Source organism: Notechis scutatus, chromosome 3 (assembly GCF_049901735.1).
Source record: "Notechis scutatus isolate UNSWTSFEM ecotype Mainland chromosome 3, rNotScu1.2, whole genome shotgun sequence".
Taxonomy (NCBI): Eukaryota; Metazoa; Chordata; class Lepidosauria; order Squamata; family Elapidae; genus Notechis; species Notechis scutatus.
In genome coordinates this window covers 42,017,535-42,040,472 of record NC_142011.1, presented here as the reverse complement: position 1 = coordinate 42,040,472, position 22,938 = coordinate 42,017,535, and the positions used below count along the sequence as shown (strand labels likewise).

General features: G+C 35.9%; 2 protein-coding genes across 2 annotated transcripts; one reads left to right on the top strand and one right to left on the bottom strand.

Annotated features, from left to right (window-relative positions):
* The first annotated feature begins 2,768 nt into the window (after positions 1-2,768).
* On the top strand, positions 2,769-12,166 carry GUCA1B (guanylate cyclase activator 1B). Its single transcript, XM_026675189.2, has 4 exons — positions 2,769-3,322; positions 7,472-7,621; positions 8,334-8,448; positions 9,425-12,166. The coding sequence occupies exons 1-4, from the start codon at positions 3,119-3,121 to the stop codon at positions 9,550-9,552; spliced, it is 597 nt and encodes a 198-aa protein (XP_026530974.1). The 5' UTR covers positions 2,769-3,118; the 3' UTR covers positions 9,553-12,166.
* Positions 12,167-14,336: 2,170 nt separating this feature from the next.
* Positions 14,337-22,807, bottom strand: GUCA1A (guanylate cyclase activator 1A). Its single transcript, XM_026675112.2, has 4 exons — positions 22,426-22,807; positions 19,256-19,405; positions 19,037-19,127; positions 14,337-17,431 (listed from the first exon to the last, which is right to left on the bottom strand). Exons 1-4 carry the CDS (start codon positions 22,621-22,623, stop codon positions 17,274-17,276), a joined length of 597 nt encoding a protein of 198 aa, XP_026530897.1. The 5' UTR covers positions 22,624-22,807; the 3' UTR covers positions 14,337-17,273.
* Between the last annotated feature and the right edge of the window lie 131 nt (positions 22,808-22,938).

Here is a 22,938-nt window from a genome sequence, read left to right as displayed (position 1 = left end):
TTGTTGTTTTTTTTGCCAATATGTAAGATAGAGCATTTATTTGTTGAGATTTGAAGTTGCCATTTGTTTGACCATTCTGATACATAGTCGAGGTCTTTTTGAAGGGTAGCAGTATTGTCAGTGGTGTTGAATAGCTTTACACCATCAGTGAAAAGAACACAGTTGCTCTTAATATGATCACAGAAGTCATTTATGTAGAGTATGAAGAGAGTTGGTTCTAGGGGGACACCACTGTTGACAGGTACAGAATTTGATAGGATGCTCCCAATTTTGACCATTTGTTGTCTGTTTGACAGGAATGCTTCTATCCAGTTATTCAGTTGTCCAGAGATACCATAAGATTTTATTTTTAGGAGTAGTTTGTTGTGTACCACTGAATCAAAGGCTTTACAGAAGTCTATGTAAATTGCGTCTATTGATTTGCCCTGATCGAGTTGTGTAGTCCATATGTTTTTGCAGTGTAAGAGTTGCAGATTATAGGATAGTTTTTTCCTGAAACCAAATTGTTCATTGGAGAGTAGGTTGTTTGTCTCTAAGTGGAGGATGATGGATTGGTTAATAATTGATTCCATGACTTTACAGGTGATGCAGCATAAAGAGATTGGTCTGTAAGTTTCAACTAGGCTGTGGTCTCCCTTTTTGAAGATGGAGATGACTGTGGCTAATGACCATAGGTTTGGCATAGGTTTACTTCTTATCTTCCATTATGGCCACATTGGAATCAACAGAATAGTTAGTATGATTCTTGATTAATTGCTATGTATCCATATATTCTTACTGGCCAGAAAAATGTTTGAGATCTGACAAGATAACATCAAGAGTTGAATGGTTTAGAAGGGAGTGGAAGATGGCTAAAATCACTGTGCCTCAAGAATAAGAAATCTTGTAGCTTAAAACATCTGGCTGAATTTGGGAAGTTTCTTCATCTCTGTCTGCAAAACATAGTCTAAGGAATAGCTGAGGAGAATTTGAAAATTTTACACTTATGAACCATTTTTATTGGTTCTAACAAACTTAACCCACTCTGATTTTTAGATTTAGGTAAAAGGAAAATGAATTCTGATGACACAATGCTAGGGGGAGGCCAAAACCATTTTGATTGATAGAAAGGAAAAGCTGGATCAAGTCAATCCAAACAAGCATATAAAGGGGAGGACCAAAATTCTTCTTTTTCTCCCCCTTTTTCCCCTCCCCCTCCTCCCCCCCCCCTCCCCCCCCCCCCCCCCCCCCCCCCCCCCCCCCCCCCCCCCCCCCCCCCCCCCCCCCCCCCCCCCCCCCCCCCCCCCCCCCCCCCCCCCCCCCCCCCCCCCCCCCCCCCCCCCCCCCCCCCCCCCCCCCCCCCCCCCCCCCCCCCCCCCCCCCCCCCCCCCCCCCCCCCCCCCCCCCCCCCCCCCCCCCCCCCCCCCCCCCCCCCCCCCCCCCCCCCCCCCCCCCCCCCCCCCCCCCCCCCCCCCCCCCCCCCCCCCCCCCCCCCCCCCCCCCCCCCCCCCCCCCCCCCCCCCCCCCCCCCCCCCCCCCCCCCCCCCCCCCCCCCCCCCCCCCCCCCCCCCCCCCCCCCCCCCCCCCCCCCCCCCCCCCCCCCCCCCCCCCCCCCCCCCCCCCCCCCCCCCCCCCCCCCCCCCCCCCCCCCCCCCCCCCCCCCCCCCCCCCCCCCCCCCCCCCCCCCCCCCCCCCCCCCCCCCCAACACTTAATTATATATGGATTTTAAAATACCTATTAGATGTTCATCTATTTTATTGCTATTATGCCATAAATCTTGAATGGAGACAACATAGAAATTATGGAAATTATGGAATAATTATTTAAGTTAACCATCTAATATTTAAACAGACATTTCAGTTCATTATATTATGTAGGACTCCATTTTGCTTGAAATACACCTGATGTACATTCCAGCTCTTTTAATCTATTTCAGTCCTGCTATTATTATAACAGAGATTATTGTTTCCTCTAATCACTTTGCTAATCTTCTTGGAATGGGATGTATCTCTCTATCAGGAGGGCTCAGGTCTATTTAAACTGACAGGTTATTTATTTCTTTTTAACCAGAGAACAAAAGTTCATTCAAGAGAATAACTGAATAACAAGTGAATTTGGATACGCTACTAATTTAATAGTGAAATATGATAATTGAAGAAAAAATTTATATTTGTAAAATAAAAGCTTGCTATGAAGTTTAGTACAACAGGCAAATCGCCATTTTGGGAAGAATGCAAGTAAATGTATTTCCTTCAAAAGTTTGAAAAATTGAAAGCAGCTATTGTTAAACATTCATATCTTGATGTAATAGTTAGTCTGAATTAGAAGTATAATTATCTAGATTCATGAACCTTTAAGTTATTAATTTATTTATCAAATTTATATGGTTGCCTATCTCATGAAAAATGACTATGGGCGGCGTACAACCCAGTAACACAGTAAATGAATAAAATAGTCATTAGTTAAAACCATGAAATCATGGCTACAGTGACTAGGTTTATACTATATGTTAGCCCAACACCAATAAGACATACTTTGCTTTATCAAACTAACCTTTGTGTCAGAGATTATGGAATATACAGAAAATCAACAAAATGATTTAGATTTAATCTCATCTCCATTTCTGAATAACTCATATAATTTGAAATAAGCAACAAGATTGTTATTTTACAGATTGGTTGCTCTCTTGGGGGGGAAACCATTTGATAAGTTCATAGATGGTTCGAATTAGGTCAACAAAATGAGGTTATAAATAACTTTTAATCAGGTAGCATTCGTATTAGTAGATTAGCAGCAGAGACCAACCTGGGAGTTTCAACTAAAGGATTGCACTGAGATATTGGGAGGACTCTGTGCTACGTATGTGGGAATCTTTGAAATGACCTTAGATATTTTTATCTTGTAATTCAGGGAAGGTGCATGAAGGTGAAACAGTGAGAAAATTCCTCAACAAGATTGAATAGAGGCTGCAATTAAAAAGAGGAGAAGAACATGAGGAAAGGAAGTCCAACTTGCAGGTGCAATAGTCACTAAAAAAAGGTAAAAGAAATTAAATTTCTAAGAAGAAATAAAGGTTTGCAAGAAGGAAACCAAGAAGAAAGAAATAGCAAGCATTTCTTCTCCATTTTTCAAAGCAACATGGGACAACACTTCACAAATGAAGAAGGAGAACAGGTTGAGATTGACGTGGCTGAATTGCAGGAATGGTATAAGAAGTTTGTAATGGAATGTCCAAGTGGGACACTCTTCAAGCATGAATTCAAACGATTCTTTGGGGTTCATAATAATGAAGAAGCATCAGAGTATGTGGAAAGCATGTTCAAAGCTTTCGATAAGAATGGGGTAAGCATGTTACAACTGATATTAAAAGTTGAAAGCTCACATTCTCCTGGTTTCTAAATGTGGAGTTTCCCTTTTGGCTTGATGTTATGTGTTAATGCTACAATTAGGTAGAAATTACCTAAAAGCAAGTCCCAGAGAGCACAATAAAATTAATTTCTGAATGAGCTTGCAGAAAATGGTGTTATGTTTCAGATAAGAAATATGATAAATATGCCAGGAACTCAGGAGGTCCAGATTGCTGTTCAGGAAGAGAACTAATCAGTTAAATGTTGTATTTAATTGTCAGATTCTTATTATTCTTTGATAGAATATTGATAGACTTTATCATCATCATCTGAATAGAATTGTTCAAGACCCTAAGATACTACTTTTAAAATAAATAGTTGTTTGGTCAAAATTCTTCCAATAGTTTTGACAGGTGTGTCCTACAGCATTCATTATTTCCAAAAATTGGAGACATTCTGATGAATTGTAGTGTAGCATTTGATAATATTTCCAGGAGGAAAAAAAAGTAGGGGGGTTAGAACTGGAGAGATTAATGTCATTGTTATAATTTATTTTGGTAAAGAAGCAAATGTAGGTTTCATGCTGACATTTCTGTGAAGTGGAAAAATGGTTTTATTTTTTAATGCAGTGATAGTATCAAATGCATGAAATACTTGTTATGCCTGATATATAAAAAGGCATTTAACTCTGCTCAAAACATATTGGTGTCTTAGTGGCTTTGGATCAAATAACTTGTTCTGCTCCAAGATAAGCAGTTTAGTTACAAGAAACTGGAATTTTCTCACTACATGTATTATTTAAATACAATGTAAATGCCAAAGGCATTGTAATCAACCCCTGCTCATTCATTTTATAACCTTATAATAATGTCACAATACTTTATATTATTCATGCACCCATGTCCAGTCAGAAAAAAGTAATAAAACATAGTGTACAAAACATGGCATTTGAATGTGGTTCAGTTTTTAAGAGAAACGTGTGTTGCAATTTTAGGATACAGCATTAAACGCATGCAAAAACATTTTAAAAATCAACCCCTTTAGTTCCAGTGTATTACAAATAAACATTTTCAGCCACATAGGTTTTATGTGTCCATGTATCAGCCAAAAGAGTAATAAAATATGCATAGGATCATATGGTCCTAAAATATCCACACCCACATGACATGGACTAGGAATGCTTCTACACGATGAAAATCAAAGACATTTGGATTGCAGTCATCCTAATGATATTCAGATGTATTTTTTACTTTGCTGTGGAAACACCCATGGTTGTGTAATTTCACTAATAATTAATTTAAAAAGTTAATAAACTATTACAGGAGGCATCTATAGTTAGGAGATAAAGTTTCTGAGAAATAAGGTGATTTTCTCATTTGTATGGGATTACTTTTTTGACAATATAATTTTAATGCAAAATATTTAGTGCAAAATTAATTGAAAATGCCTATTTTGTAACATGATGGTCTTGTACAATTGTTGCAACATTCTACCTTTTAACAGATTTTAACTGGGGGGAAAGTGGAAAAAGCAGTGGAAATATATTGGAAGAATATAAATAGATGAATGAGTGTTTTCTTGAAATCTCCATGGCAGGAGGAATTGCACAATAAGAACCTGGTCTGAAACAACTGTTAAACTTTTCTGTTGGGTTTTGCATACTTTAGCAATGAGTTCTTTTGCTCTTGATGTCTCTTAACTAGAGGTAAAGGCATGTCATCTCTAGTATGACACAGGTTCTGCTTTCCTCTATGGAGATGGTGTTGAATTCATTCATTCATTCGTTCATTCATTCATTCATTTGGTTTATATGCTGCGAGATGTACAAAATAATATAAGGGTTCAATAATCCTGTGAGGTGATTGGGCTGGAAAAGACTGGCCCAAATTTACCAATCATCTTTCATTTCTAAAGCTTGTAAAGAATAGCTTATGCTATATGACTACTATACACTCAGTTAACATGGCTTATTTGATATACCATATCTAAATAAACTATAGTTTAGGTGATGTGTGAATCCCATCTTTAATAAGAACACGTCATTTTTAATGAGCAAATAGCTGTTGCAGAAATGGAGATTCTCATTCATCCAGGTCATGGTTGTCCCAAAGATGCTTTTTTCAAATGGCAACTGGACCTTCTTGGGGTTTTTTTCTTTGAAAATGTTTTGATTCTCATCCAAGAAGCTTCTTCAATTTTTTTTTTCAAACAAAAAGAAAACCAAGAAAGTCCACTTGTCTTTTGGAAAAATAATTCCTTTGGAATAGTTGCAGAAATCCTAATTCAAATCAAAACTTCTGCAATGGGATATGTTAACCATTTTCCATTGACTTGTTCTAATCAGACATACAGATGCTTTGTCCTGGAAAAGAAAAGCTTTACATAGAAAAGCTTTTCTACTCGAAAAGGTTGCATTGAGAAAAAGTAATAGCAACACATATGTGCCAACAGCAGGTTCAAATTCCATCTTACCTCAAGATGTCATCATTGTCATCTTGATGGTAAGTCAAACTGCTATAGCGTCCTTTCACTATGGCAAACATGACCTTAATATGTCCTTTTCTATTAGATTCTTCCAGATGTTGACACTGTTTTTCCCACTGCCTATTTTTGTTTTTCCTGGCTTCAACTTGGAAAATTTCATTCAGCTTTTTAACTTTGTTCTATATTACCTTTAGCTTTGACTGCCCTTCGCATATTGCATTGTGTATATATTGCATTATATATTGTATTTTAATATTAATGCAATATATAGGTGAACCAGGTCTGTGGTTCTCTAGCTAAGCATGCACCAGATGTCTGTGGAGATTCTCAATCATCCAGGTCATCTAGTTTAATGGTGTCATCATACAGCCACTTGTTTGTTCTCTTTGGATTTTGGTATGCCATATCCTTTCCAGCAATTTCCATGACGTTACCTTGAATCTCTCACCACTGTTCATTTGGGTTTTTCCCCTTCCAAATTCAATGGCTCAAACCTTTTCTTAACCTCTATGGCATAAATAGATGAAATATTGTTCACGTTGAATTTGGGGACATTTTACCATACAAAGTGAAAAAAGATAATTTTTTCAGACAGCACTAGGAAGTGTCTTAACAGATGCAATTGAACCTTCCCAGGGTTGTTGGCATAAATAAATATGATTTTAATATTGTCCATTTGGTGCTGTCCATATATATAATTGTTGCTTGTGTTATATAAACGACATGTTCATCATGCTGAAATGATTTTCCTGACAAAATTGTGATCACGAGCTTCATTTTGTTCACCTAGCCCAGGGGTCCCAAACTCAATTTCATTGAGGGCCACATCAGGATTGTGTTTGTCCTTAGGGAGGGGTCATGGTGCCATGGCCAGCTCAATGACACACATGTCGAGCGCACCTGTGGTGGCCCCGGTGGGGCTGGAGGGATCCACTTTTGCTAGTAGTTTGTTTTGCTAGCACTCTGCCAACAAATATGGTGGGGGCCCATGCACCCTCCCCGGGCTCCATTTTTGGCTGGGATGGCCTGCTGCAGCTCTCTGCCAGCTAAAAGGGCCACCCTCCTGAGCTCTGTTTTTGCTGGCAGAGGCACTGCGTACTGGTCCTTCACTGTTTCCAGAGCGGCCCCATGGGCCAGATCTAAGCATGTGATTCTCAACACATTTAGCAACTTGTTTACTTATGCAGAATGCAAATCCTTTTCATCTGATGATATCATTTCCAGAAAAATAAATCATAAAATCTTCTGATGTGAATTGATCATTGCCTGTCCAGTGTAATTCACTGATGCCAAAATAATTAAATTAAATGTGATTATTATGTCATTAGAAGATACAAGATGTTCTTTTTCAGACCTTCCTTCTCTCTTTTTCATACAAACTAGCTGATTTCATTTCATTGAAAGTTTAACTATTTTATTTGAAGTTATTTTTCTCTCTCTCCCTGTCACCCCTGCACAAATAAAAAAGAAGTTATACCACCAATTCAGCTGTTTACTATTAATTTGGGTGAATCTTCTCCAGTCCACAGAGGTTATGAAAAAGAGGCACAGGAGCCATTGGCAGCTCATGACTATAAGTGATGTATTGTGTGACAGAGCCACAAAACAATAAATGCACTGCTAAGTTGATTGCAATTAAAGTGACTATTTATGTTACCAGGATAACACCATTGACTTCCTAGAATATGTGGCTGCTTTGAATCTGGTTTTGCGAGGGAAACTGGAACACAAACTAAGATGGACATTCAAAATATATGATAAAGATGGAAATGGCTGCATAGATAGACCTGAACTCCTAGAAATAATTGAAGTAAGTCAAAATGTGTAATGTTTTTGCTGAATGTTCCTTTTTCATCTAAAATTTATTCTTTAAAAAAATGTAGTGTCCACAACACACAATCCCTCCAAAAGAAAGAAGGAAGATGAATAGAGGATTTTCCCGCCTTTACATTTTAAGCAGAAGTTTAGGAACAAATGAAAGAAAGAGAATGGATGTTAATAATTCTTTTCTGACTTATGTTCCCAGTTTGTTTAAGAGCAAACGAACAGGTTCCACTAAGACAACAAATTATTTCTTCCTGTTTAATTTTACCTTCCACTCAGAAAGAAAAATGGAATATGAGAAGATAAACTGTGTATTAGGTTTTTTCCCAGAACAAATCTGAAATCCTGGGTTATAGATAACATTGCTAATATATGTTTCATTGTAGTTTTCCAATTGTTTCTTTCATAACTAAAGTATGTTTCATTGTAGTTTTCCAATTGTTTCTTTCATAAATTCATATTAAAAATGCAAAAAACCTGCAGAATGCAATGTATCTGATACAGCACTAGGAGTCCATATAGAAACAGTCTACATCACTTATCCTATACATTTCCTAAAAGGTTTATTTTGTTATATTTAACTTTGCAAACACTTGATCAAGCTATTCATCAAATTTATATGCATATCTATCTCAGAGGTTTACATATACTTTATTATGTGACTCCCTCTTAATACTATAAGTTTATTTTATTTCCAGGCTATTTATAGCATTAAGGAAGCATACAAGTCTGAAGAAGAAAGAGCTGTTCCTGGTCTCACTCCAGAAGAGGTTGTGGAAAGAATATTTCATCTCGTAGATGAGAATGGAGATGGTAATAACCTGATTTGAAGCCACACTGGTGTCTTATTTGAAATTATGGTTGGCAATATGATGCCCTTCTAGATCTTTTATAACACAAAAGTTCCCAAAACATCATGGCTCTGTACAAGTCTAACGAGAATTGCATCTCAATGTTTCTGGTAGCAACAGATTGCCTGTGCCTGATGCAAGTAATATACAGATTTAATCCATGTTCTTTAAAACATGGATTTTTAAACTAACATTTTAACAGTTATTGACTTATCAAGTGACAGTGATGTGGTCAATGAGGATTACTAGGAGCACACTCATGTTGAGTTCTTTTCTTTTTTACAAAAAAATAATAATATTTGAATTATTTAATTACAGATTTTTTTCAATTTTTATTTTTTTAAATATGGGGAATGATAACAGTATTTGAATAATGTTTAAACAAGCATTTGGCAAAGTTATCTATGTTCACATCAGCTCTAGGGAGCGACCGCATGCTCCATAATGCTAGTGATTGGAAACTTAAGCTTTCTCTTTCTCTTTTTCATTCTCTAATAGACACCCAGATACATTATCTCTACTATTCAACAGGGGTGGAAGGCAGAAAAAGAAATCAGTTTCCCAGATGGTGACTCATTCACCTCAATTTCTGTATAATATTGTGGCGAATACCTTCCCGAATGATTCATTTCCAACACACCTAAATATTGCATTATCTGGTTTGTTCTTTCCAAATTTGTTCTAAAATTTCATGACTTTTTAAAATATTTATGAGAGGCAGGTGACCACCCAGCAAATTATGTTTCTGAAATTTCAAATCAGACTTTCCAAGTAACTCTGCCTTAATTAATTGTTCTTGAATATCACTGCCCTGGTTGAAGAAAATATAAAGAATTCTATCTTCTCAATCAAAGAAGCAACATTTTGATCTGTTAGTATACATCTCCCCCATTCTTAACATACTGCCTATGATTTCTTTCTTGACATTGATTCTTTAGGACATTTATCTCTGGATGAATTCCTTGATGGAGCACAAAGAGATAAGTGGGTGATGAAGATGCTACAACTCAATGTAAGCCCAGGTGGATGGCTTGTCAATCAGAGAAGAAAAACTGCAATACTCTAATCATTACTTGTATTATTTCAAAGTGTAATGAGAAAAAAAAAAAGCATCCCTTGTCCTTCATTCTATTTTTTTCTTAGTAGCAGCAGGCTGGGCTCTAGGGGAAAAAATAATAACCTAATGCTACTTTTTAAATAATTCTGCTGTGCATCTAGGCCACTGCTATGTAACAATTGCTATTTCATGGTAATTTGAAAAAATAAAAACCACCTGAAATGTAGGGATGAGGACTATATGAGTGGCTATAGCTGATTTTTGGGCTATTGACAGTGTTGGCAAAAGGCCCAACTCACAACTCAGGACACTAGCAACTAGCAACCCATATTGCTTACTTCTGACCCCAGACTTAGTTATCAGAAAAAATGATATCCTTAAAAATAATGTCTGGGCTGTATATTTCACACAGCAAGGTAGTATCATATGATCAAATGCTCTGTTAAACCGAAGTCCATATATAGAGAAAATTAGCATATCAGGGAAAAGCTAATGTTTTGTAATCTTATAGGGAGAAGCAAATAATCCAGTTGCAATGGTTTGCAAACTATCTGGTTTGCACAATATATTGAGTTATAAACAAGTTAGATACACTGTAGCTTAGCATTTTGAGCACACTCAACCATTCAGTGTGAATGTAGCCCAAAACAGCATTAGTAGATGCAGTTGACATTCTATTCAACATACTGATTTTTATAGATGGTACATGGAATGGATGAAATTCTCTGCAGAAAAATGCAAAAAACCTTTTGGAATATTGAAATAATTTGATTTCAGTGAAATAAGGTCTCTTAGCAGCCATAGTAAATACTAGATAAAGGTCAGAAAAGATGACAACACAGCACTTCCAGTAAGTGGAAGTGTTAACCTTGTTTTCTGAAACTGGCTTAGAAAACAAAAAGAGTTTTCATAAGTTTCCTTTGGCCCCTGCTGCTCATAAAAGTACAGTCTCCTGATCTTAGAATTTTATGACCACAGGTTCAACCAATGTTAAAGTTGCAAAAATATCAGATGAGGAGTACAACATACAATTTTTCTTATGCATAGGAACTTAAACATTTTATACTAAGATCTTAATATTGTGCGCAATATAAATGTAAAAGTTTGCTGAATTTCAAAAGCTGCACTGGATTTATTGTTAAGTATCATTACATCTACCTTTGGCTTTGGTCTTTCTGGTCAACTTGGAGATGAAAAGAAGCTATTTAATGGTATAGCTTTTTCAATCGCTTTGCTGGAGAGATCCCTGATAAAAAAAAAATCTGCCCCAGTTCTGCTTTCCCAAAATTTTATCTTTAATTGTAACTTCTTCACAAAAGATCAACAGGTTCAATATCTGTGCATAGTAACTACTTTGAGTGAAGTTAATAGATCTATACCTTATCAACTTAACCTAATTCCCATTCTCAATACTATAGTAATTAGGTAAAATAAATTCTGCAAATTCTTAATTTATCTGCAATCAATACCTGCATTAATTCTAGGTAAAAGTTAGAATCTAAAAGTGTATGTGACTTAGATTTAGACTTTTGTCCCATGGCAAAATCAAAATGCACTTTTGATTGTCATACCTTTTTGTGCCCTCCCAAAATCCTTGATCTATACTCTGTTTTCTGGGATATCCCATATAGAAATAAATATGTGAGTTCATTCTATGCATTCATGCTTTTTATTATTATTATAGTGCCAGAAAATTTTAAATCCATGATTGTAATAGCTACTTGTGTGCCAAGGAAACAGTTCTGTGATTATGGTTTCACATGGATCTCATATAGACAATGCCATGTAATCTTTGAGAACACATATTGATTTCCCAAAGTGAAATAAACATTTTTTATCTCACATACAATCTTTGTGTTCCAGGTGCTTAACACGCCCAACAGTCCTGGCAGCTAATACTGGGCAGGTATGGGGAGTGTTGAAAAGGGAGACCAAACCCAAAGGCTTAATTTTTTTGTTACCCCAATTATCTCTATTTCATTCTTTCTCTTTAGTTTATTAGCCAGCTTCATTTTTGTGGTACAAAGAGAAGTTGTTAGTTATTTTCATATGACGTTTATGTCAGAGATGGGAGAAAGTCAGAACATTTTATTCTGGAATAGTTTTCTTCCAACTCAAGGATAGGTGAAAGCCCTTTAAGTAATCATGGCTATGACTTCTTTTCAGGGATCCAGCCAGCCATATCTTCTTATAGAATACTGTATATTTGTCAAAAGTCTACAAGGCCAATTGCTCTCCTTATACACACAGTTTTTCTCCCTAAATTCCCCAGAGTTGCCTCAAAGGAGGCGGGTGGCAAACAAATTTAATAAATAAAACAAATAATGCCTTCAATTTTGTACAGGCTCATTTTCCTAAAGCTTACCATTGAGTTGGAAAATCTATGTCTCTGTTGGCAATTCTTAACTCTGCTTCTATTATCTTTGTTAATGTTCACTGCCAGTTACCTGATTTTCTTCCAAGGCAGCAATGGTGACAACACTTAATAGATTTTATGCATCTTTAAACTGTTGTTGGATAATGTCAGAATATAGAAGATAATACCATTCCTTTAATACCAGTACAACTAATGCAAGTTTGTCTCTCACTCATGAGATAAAATGCAGGTAGCATCATAGGGACAGGAAAACAATAAGAATTGCCATGACATGATTGTGCAGTGATTAAGTACAAGGGGGGATATAATTTAAGATTTCATGGAATGCTAAGAATTTCCCATCCTTAATGGGTTGAAGGCTTGTTTTTGTTTTGCTTCAGTTTCATTTCTCCCCTTTTAGCTATTATTTTCACTTTTAATTTAGTTATTTCCAATACTTCTGTATAATTGAGACAAGGGCAGTGCGATAGCTCAGCAGTTAAGATGATGGGCTTGGAAAGCTGACAGCATGGGTTTGAGTCCTGAGAGCCAACCATAGATGTATAGATGTACAGCTTCCCTTTATCGCCTGTGAATTGGTGAAAACTTTCCATCTAATAAAGCTGTGTGTGTATGTTATGAAATTAAGGGTCTGATTGTGTCAGACAAAATCCTGCTGCAGGATTCAAAGTTAGTTGGTGATTTAAAATTTCCTAAAGCTTACATGCATAGTCCCGTGGCCCAATTATACAGTTTGAGAAATCTTTATTCCAAACCTCTGATGTCTATGTATTTGTGGTGGTGGAGAAGCAGCTTTCTAGATACCTGTTTCTGGGATGAGACAATTGATAGCTAAAGGCCCATTTCTTGCTTCCCCTAAAGCAGTGATCCCCAACCTTTTTTACGCCGCGGCCCGGTATCCCCAACCTTTTTTATGGCGCGGCCCGGTACCGGCATTAGCTGGGCGCCGCCATCTTTTTGATGAAAAAGTGCTTCCGGTGACCTCACCGGAAGCACTTTTCATCAAAAAGATGGCGGCGCTAGCGCTTCGTGAGCTTTTCCGGGTAGAAATGGCTTTCTACCCGAAAAGCTCACCAGAAGCTGCGCGCCATCTTTTTTGATGAAAAAGTGCTTCGGGTGAGCTTTCTACCCGGAAAAGCTCACCAGAAGCACTTATTCATCAAAAAAAGATGGCGGCGCCCAGCAAGCCAGCGGCCCGGTAGGACTTGTTCCATGGACCGGTACCAGTCCACGGACCGGTGGTTGGGGACCCCTGCCCTAAAGGATTTCAGGGCTTAGGGAGGTAGGAAAAAAATGGGGAGAAGGATGAGTTCTCACTGTAAAGCTGTCCACTACCATCACCACAAAAGTAGGTGCTTACTCTCATCTGTGAGAGTGAATTGTTAAAGTTACCAATGTTAATGGACAGATAACCACTCTATCCATTACCAAAACAAGACACACATATAAACTGGACCTCCCACTCAAAAAAAATCTAGCCCATTCTATTGCTTGGGCAGGGAGGGGAGAGAAAGGCAGAAAACTTTTTGTTTTGATTTTACTATAAATAAGGCTTGATACACAGCAGTCTTCTGTAATGGCCTTATAGATTTTCTACAAGAAATTCTACTTCTCCAAGCCTTTTGTGTTCTTTGAAATCTATCAAACCTTTGCTTTGCTACCCAAGAGAAACCTAAAAGGAGTCCTGTACAACATCACTTGTTTTACTGTGAAACTCACTGTTATCATCTCTGAGATCAGATGATGCAATTCCTTGTATGTGGGAAGGATAGAATCTATCTGGTAAGGCAGTCTCCCCCCTTTTGGCCCATGGATTAGCTAGCATAAGGCCAGTTTTGATTAATGAGCTAGTTTTCCTCCTCCCATAAGAAGTGATTTCCAATTTGTTTCCTACCAACTGGTGACACCAATCATTTTGCTAATGCCCCACATTATATCTTGGATAAACAGTGCCAATCACTGGCCTCGCTGAAGCCAAACTTAGCTCAGCAGTGCAAACCTGCCAGCAGACATTAGTTTTGCCTATCAACTCCATGAAAGCTCATTGCAGTGGCAGATAGAAAGAGATCTTGAAGAGCCAGTAAAGAAAGTAGCATAGAATCCACAATTTGGTATCAAAGTTTCTTTTTTTAATCTCACTGACTATAGTGGTTGTTCATCCATAAAGAATTGGATAATTGAACAGAGAATACTGTACATAATTACTCTCTATTCTGATAAAGGTTTAACAAAACTTGAGTATGAAAAATGTCTTGGTATCAGAAATACATAACATTTTTGTGACATGAATAAAAGTTAAAGGGGTGTAATTATAGAAATGGCCAGTTGGTGGTATTCTAGGCTATGGAAGAAACCAAAACAGAAGATTTAAATACAAACAAACAGGACAAAGATATCTCATGAAAATCCTTGCAAGTTGAATTCTTCACAAATTTTAATTCCTTCCCCTGCAAGTGCAGTACAGAAAAGCAGCTCAAATTGATTCTCAGTTACATAAATACACATAAAAGATATTTTGATGAATAAGTAATAAGATACATTAAAAAAGCTAAAAGAGTGCATACAATGAATAACGTCCTTTATCATGATAGCAGATGATAAAGGGGTACAAGTGGGAATAGAATTCTGGCTTTAAAGTCTGGAGATAATACACATTTTAAGGGACTAAAGATCTATGTGGGTGTTTTATGGAGCAAACTAATGAGGAAACAGGACTGAAATATAGATGATAAAAGATAGTTAACAATAAATCCTGCATGTGGTATAAATAATTCCAGAGTAAATAAACTGATAGCCAAATGGTTTTGAGCATTTTATGATTCTAGAGATGTTTTTGTCAGTCAAGATTAAGGAATAAATTGTTTAACCACCAACATGTAAATAGCTTGGTGAGCAAATACAAATGAAATTGTTGGATATGAATATATTGTATGTCAATAAGTCATGCTCATTATTCCTTATCTCAGCCACTAATACCCTGGCTAACTCTGTATTACCTTCCAAGGTAGTCTCTCCCTCTCCTCTTTTCTCCTTTTTTCAAAAGAGGTGGAGGCTTTTGACTATGCTGCCAGAACTACCATTTTAAACTTCTGGCCAGCCCCACGAATGCCACTGACTCCCATGCTCAAGTTTGTTGCAGTTTCCAGCAGCTATAGTTCATCTTTATACCAAGCATTTTGGAAAAATGAAAAAAAACAAACCATATACAGTACTGATTCCAAAAATAAAAACCCCAAACCGATGATTTTATAAAATGCAAACTTTAAAGTGTCATTTCACTGTACTATAAGTATAAAAAATAAAATAAAATCAGACATGTAAACTGAAATATATAAAGAAAATCAGAGAAGTCTACATAAACAAATCTAATATAAAAATACTTAAAACTCAAGGAAATTATTAATTCTAGTATCAGTTCAATCATTCTCACACCTGCCTATATTTATTATCAGTGGGTATGGCAATGATAAGGAAAGACAAGTGTGTTGCTATATCAAGTACCCTAGAATATTACAGTTTCCATAAAGTACTGTGGCACAGTACTTATTTTGAAGCTAAAACACGAAGAAATAATGCTTGTTTTCCTTTTGTTTGATTTTAAAGCAAGCATTATTCCCCCCAAAATCTAATTTATGGAATTAGATCTTAGAGTTTTTTCCCCCTTCCTTTTAGTATAATATCACTTAATCTTCTTATTCTCTTTCTTTTCTCAAGAAATGACAACACTATTTTATTCATTTTGTGTGGCAATTTTCAGCCCCATTGTTCATGTCAAAGATGACATATGCAACTCAAACAGATCTTTATTCATGCCACCACTGATTGGCAAAAAACCCACCTTACAATAAAAATTTGACTGAACCATGCAGAGTTCTGCATGTAGTTTTTGTAATTCATAGTTGAAAGTACTTTCTAGTACTTTCAGGTACTTTATGAGTCCTTAATCCCTGTTATTAATTTAATATTTTATTTATGTTTTATTTATCTTACTTATATCCCATCACTATTATTTTTTTTACAAATAACTCAAGGTGATGAACATATCCAACATACCATCCTCCTATTTTCCTCACAGCAACCCTAAGAGGTGAGAGATGGGCTAAGAGAAAATGAACGGCCCCGAGGTCACCCAGCTGGCTTTCATGGCTAAGGCAGGAGTAGAACTCACAATCTCTAGCATTCAAGCCTGGTGCCTTAACCACTAGACCAAAACTAAAAGAGAAATATTTTCTTCTAGTCAAATATATATTGGTGCTTTCACATAATTATTGTTTGTTAAAAATGTAATCACAAATGTTCAGAATTTCTCTTACAAAAGTCAATTATTTTCTGTATTTTTTAAAGAATGGATTTTTCATTGTAGTCATTGTAATGCTTAGGCTACAAAATGCCTAATAAATGTATACAATTTAAAACTTAATCAATATAGAAAATATTTTAGCATCTGAGGCTTTTCTCTATGTACCTGAACTTGAATGTCAATCTACTACCAACTAAACTTAAACTATGCTTCATTTCCTGTAAAAAAATTGCTTAGAGAAATAATTAATCTCTTTTTTTAAAAAAGAATACAGAATTGTTTTAAGGAAACAAAATACAATATGTACATATGAAGAACTCAAATCAAAGGATGGATTATTTTCTGAAAAAAGTAGCATATTATTATTTGCTACAGTAAAATATAGCACTTCATCTTTAAATGGCATGTGATAAATCTATATAAAGCCAAAATATTGTTATTTGGGCAATATTATTCATGTATTAAAAAGAATTTCTGAATATGCAAAAAGGCTTATATCAAAGGATTTGTAATAGACTTATAGACTCAACGTCAATTTGAGTAAATAGGATTTGCAGCACTGATTTTAAAGAACCATTTTTAGATATTCACGAAGTAGAAGGTAATCAGTAGTTCCACTGCTGCTTAGGATAATCAAAAAACAGACCTTCTAACCAAAGCTGTATTTTTCAACTTTCCTTAATTTAATTATCTTCTAACTTACTTGTGTCCTCACCATAAGAAGCAACCACAAGCAGTCAAAACAACGTAAGGCATCTTGTAGATCTGTCTCAAAATACTCCTATACTTATGTTCCTCACTGATGCTTTAAAGACCAAATAAACTAAGAATTTTCTTCCATTTTTATGTGTTCCTCTGACCCAGAAGCATTGATAACTGCCTTAATTTTCTAGGTCCATCTGATGTCTTCATCAATTGGTGATAATTATACAGTGTGTTCATAATAGACAGTGCCTCTTTTACATACAACACAAATATTCTAAGTTGTTACAATTTTAGTGTTGAGTTTTTGTTCTTGTAATATTACATTTTTTATTTAAAAAACAAGTTTTCCTATTCATTTTTTGTGGATGTTCCAGATGTTTCAGGGTTCTTTCCATCATTCTGGATCATTTCAAAGATGTGTTTCAGATCTAAACTACGGGTGAGAATGTCAAGTAGAACCTCATCTTTCTGTACTCCATCTATGAATTCTTCAAGAGACAAATCACCTATAGAAACAAACAAGAAAATTTGGTTCATGTATGGCCTGCCGAAATGAATTAAGGCTGATTTTGTGAACAATACAAAGCATGGGTATCCAGTTAGTACAGGGATGTCAAACTTGATTTCATTGAGGGTTGTGTTTGACCTTGGGAGGAATGGAGGGCATGGCCAGGGGGGCTCAATATCACTCATGTTGGGGTGCCTGTGGCGGCCCGAGCACTCTGCCAGTGAAAACGGGCTCCCAAGCTCCATTTCCAGCTGTGATGGCCTTCTGCAACCCTCTACCAGTGAAAACAGAGCTTGAGAGGGCTGCATGTGGCCGTCGTGAGCTCCATTTTTGGCTGCAACGGCCTTCTGCAACCTTCTGCCAGTGAAAACGGAGCTCGGGACGGCTGCCCTCCTGAGCTTCATTTTCACTGGCAAAGGCAATGTGGGCTGGTCCTTCAGTGTTTCCATGGTGGCCTCGCAGATCTAAGCACCCCATGGGCTGGACCCAGCCCACAGGCCTTGAGTTTGACACCCCTGAGTTAGCACTAACTGCATCATCCCCTTATGCTTAAGTCTGGTCATTTTTTGAAAAAGAAAAAAAAGTTGTTGTCTTTCCTTATGCTTTTGACAAATACAAAATTCACATTTCTGTGAGGACATTAAAAAGTTTCATGGATCAGTCAACCAAATTCAAATCCACGAGCATTTGCCATCTGTAATGGAATTTAGAATTGATCTTGGAGGTAGAGAAAAAAAATGAACAAGCAATTAAGTTTATTCAATCTTGAGAAAGAGGAGAACATGAGAAAGAAACTCAAAGCAACCCTACCTTGATTATATATGGTATAAGATAGGACAGGGAGAAACTTGGACAGCTTTCAAGGTTCTGTTATCCTATCCAAAACAAGCATTCCTGGAATCCCTGCCATGCCTGTTTCTTGATCTAGCCTGCATCAAAGGCTGACATCAAACTTCAAAACCTGTTCAAGTTTCTCTCTGTGGATAGATGTAAGACTCAAAACTGAAGCAGCTGAGTGAATTGATGGGATAGGCATATGGGTTTCATTCCACTTACCATTTTCTTACTTTTGCATAAGAAAATGCAGGCTTCAGCTTGTAAAATAACTCCTCTGCTTCTGATCTTAAGTAACTGGAAGACCTGATTTCTGGACCTCAATATTTAGCTGGTTTTAACTTTACCTTTCTCTTCTTGAAGTGTCCTTTGGGCATTGATTATTATTTCTTCATATTTGAGACTAATTTGAAGTGGTGGTGGGTGGAAATAAAATAGACTTCAAGGAGGTACAATTATTAACAGTTTAGCTAGATTCAGTTAAGTCTATCTAGCCAAAAAGAAATGGGATAACATTCATTGCATTCTGAACATTGACAAATTGTTACTTGTAACCTTTTTCCTACTCAGATATTACAATATTTATTTTATTTGTTTATTTGTTTGTCAAGCATATATGAGAAAACAAATATAAGTATGAACATAGCATATAAATATATAAGTATAAACAGGTATAAGTATATATATAATAAATGAACACACACACACACACAAACACACACACAATCCAATATACTGTTGGATTGTATCCAACCAGTAAGTTTCTTACCATCTCCATTTATATCAATTTTATTGAACACCATATCTGTGAATTCTTCAGCTGACATGATTTCTTGACATGGATTAATGGCGCGAATTGCCTGAAAAGAAATATATACATATATAACATGTAAAAGATCTACATTCAATTTCAATGAAAAAAGGTCTACATTCAATCTATAATGAAAAGTGGAATTGACTGAAGAAAACATTGAAGAAAACAATTTACCTTAATGATGTTTAACAACTCATCTCTGTCAATACAGCCATTCCCATCGACATCATACAGCTTGAAGTACCATTTTAATTTCTGTTCCACTTTCCCTTTTAGAACCAAGCTTAGAGCTGCCACATACTCCATAAAATCAATGTAGCCATCCTATTGAAGAGCAGAAATGACATATCCATTAATTTAAGTAAGCTAGAGCTATACTTAAAGCTACAGCTTTTATAAGTGTTTTTGAACTTGTGCTTTATGATTATGATTATTGCTGGTGTTGCAGTTATCATCTTGTTGTAGTTATCCTCGAGTTTGAAAGTTCTTATTCAAAAATTATTATTTTTCCTTTTCTACTGATTATTTTGCTTAAAGCCAAACATTCTTGTTTTAGAGTGAAAGTTAAAAGACCAGGCCAGTATATTTTGTAAAGAGTAAAATTTGTGATTATTTCTATGATAGCATAGCCAGAAAGGAACTTTTCTGCTGAAAACTGTCCCATGCAATTGTATAATAAAATTGCTACAGGTAATCATAAAAGTAGATAGTACTGTATGGGGAAATGTTCAAACACAGGATGTTTTAACATTAATTTCAACTGTCAACATTCAATCCTGATGAGCAAAGAAAATAAATATGGCACTTTTTCAGTCTGCCTTATTGGCCTTCAATTCTTTGCACATTGTTTCTTAAGATAATAGTATGCTACTAACTATCAATATTTTGATGGTCAATTGATGTTCATTGGTGTTATGAGGTCAAAACAAGGTTTTCAGGGAAAGAATAGTGCACTGAGTTTAGGAGAAATTAAGACTACAAACTAAAAAGTCATGTTGGGCATTTCCTAAATGGGCCAATACAAATTAATCAACCCTATAAATTAATTTAGGAAAGAACAGATTAGGAAAGGAGAGGCAAGCTCACTTCATCTGTAATGGTGTTCAATGAAGTTGAAAAAAGCTATCACAAACTTGGCACACCATGAATAACTCTGTTTGTTTGTACAGATGAATTTATTTATATAATATCATAGTTGGAATTAAGGCAGCTTGACTAAACAATTCATACAAATTACATCCTGCTGAATAATACAAGACTCATTTTTGCATAAATATTTCTATAGGCTAGATTTGCCCATTTGCTACTTGTTTGACCCATTGGGTAGTCAACCTAATCAAGGCCCCTTTGTAATTTTGATTTCTTTGTCCATTATTACCAAAGTTTGGGATTATATCAGAGCTTTGCTTGTATGATAGGATTTAATAAAATTAGAAACAAAAGCTGTGATTTCGGCTTGAAAGTCTTATTCAGCACATAAACAAATACTTGGATATACATATACAGTGAATGAATGATGATGATTTAACTTAGTTCAGTAATGAAACATCTGCAAACAAACAAACGTCAGAAAGCATCAAGAATTCCACATTCAAACATGAATTACAAAGGATGTAGAGATTGATAAAAAATAGTACATGAGAATATTGAATGATTAAGACTGATAATATGTATTAATATCAAATTATGTAAGAAAGTTAATAATATCAATGTGAAAATATATTCTAAAAACCATGAATTACAGATATTTTTTTCTATTGAAATATATATCTGCTAGATTGAATATATATCTGCTTAATTGCCTTTGATTACACCATAGCTTTTATAGAATAGTCTATATTTTGGGACCCTATAATTGTTGCATATCTTCCATGTCTTACAGAGTTTTTCTGTTAGAAGAATTACTATCATTAACTTTTCTTCTATACTATCTCTATTCTGCCTGATTTCTCAAGGTCAAGCGTGTGTGGTCCATCTCCATTCATATAATGTAATTCACATGAATTTAGCATGTCACTAAATTAAGGTGATTTTTATTTTTCATTTGACTCTTCTGAGCCAATGTCTCATTGGAACCTATGCATTACAGCTAGGAACTCCTTGAATCTCCTTGAAAGGATTTTGCATGCTTCAATCTATTTTGCTTTGACACAGAGACACATGAAGTTAAACTGTTCAAGTGCAAAGCTGACCCAACAAGAAAGCCCAGCCTGCTTTAGTGTCAACAACAAACAATTCCACATTTACATGCTTTCCCTCAGAAAGAGCTGTTTTCTTCAAAGTAGGGATGCTGTATTCTGAACCTGGTTCCCTATCATTGTTAGTAGCCAATAGTCAAGCTTCATAATATGACTTAGTCGAAATCATGAACTTCATAAGATAACTCCATTCTGGACTGTTGGAACTATAGTCCCCCCAAATTCCCTCCAGCACTTTTACCTTTGTCTTATGGAAAGCTGATTCAGCGTTATCATTTTATATTTGCACAATTACAACTGATTGACATTGTTAATACTTGCTGCATTGAAATTATTTGAATATGAAAAACATTTTTGTAGGGTAGTAGAGACTGTAGAGACTGATATGTAGAGACTGATCTAAAAAAGTAAGTGACATGAGAAAAAATGGAGCAACCTGATGTGTAGAAGGAAATTACAATGAAAATCATTCTGTTCCATTTCTACTTATGAGTCTTTTAATGAGACAATTCTAGGCTTCTGAAGACTAGGCTTATTCTTTTAAATCACCATCTAATCCAAAAATAATTAATTTAGCCACTGTAACAAACATTTTTTAAAAGATATACCATGATTTATTGGTATAACATAATCATAAAAACAATTTGAAATATGACATAGGAAGTGTATGCAGAATTAATGCTGACATAATGCTTTTGTGCTTGAGTTAATTTTGTGCTTGACTAATCATTATAGTTAATTTTCATAGAAATAAATGCTATCAACCAAAGTAGAAAATGAATCAATACATATAAGTTATTTCATTGACCATTGCATAATAGATTTGTGTACATCTTGCTTGTCAGCACAAGCAAAAATCTTGAGGCACATTAAAAATTAATAAATCATTCTGGCATCATGTTTCATATATTACACTTATCCACAAATATATCATATAATAAATGTGTGGCTTTTTAAAGAACCACAATACTCCATATGGTTATCTTGATCAGATCAACATTTCTAAATCTTCTGCAACTTAAATGTTTACTCTCTCCATACACACATGTGCAAATACAGAATACTATAGGCAATAATTTATTAAAGTTGTAAACTTAAACTCTCAATGAAACTGAGAAGCTATAACTATTATATTAAATCACTTACCTTATTAAAATCAAATGTATCAAACATTTGTTCAATGTATTCATTTGATGGTTGACTCAGATTTTTCAATCCAAAAAACTGTTTAAACTCATGCAGAGTCAACTGTCCAGAGGGACATTCTGTCATAAACTTCTTGTACCATTGGTGACATTCTGTGGCACTCAGTTCTTCAACAGATTTGCCATCCATATTCCCCATATTTAAAGCTAAACAGAGATGCACGTCTTTCAGGAACAGTGAGGTATTCTAAAAGTTTTTCCCCTCTTTATTAAATTTTCATATAGAAGGGATAGCTCAGAGGAAAACTAATGAAGTAGAAAGGAGGACAGAAGCTGTTAAAAATAAACTTCTTTAATAAGGGGAGGTGAAGAAGCTCTTTGAGAGTTTTAAAATAGTGACAGCTTCTTCAAAGCAGCTTCTGATGTTTAAGTAGCGCTAAAGACTTAACACTAAATAGCCAATGAGAGAAAAGTCCTGTGATGGGTTACTAGTTTATAGAAAATTGAGACCAAA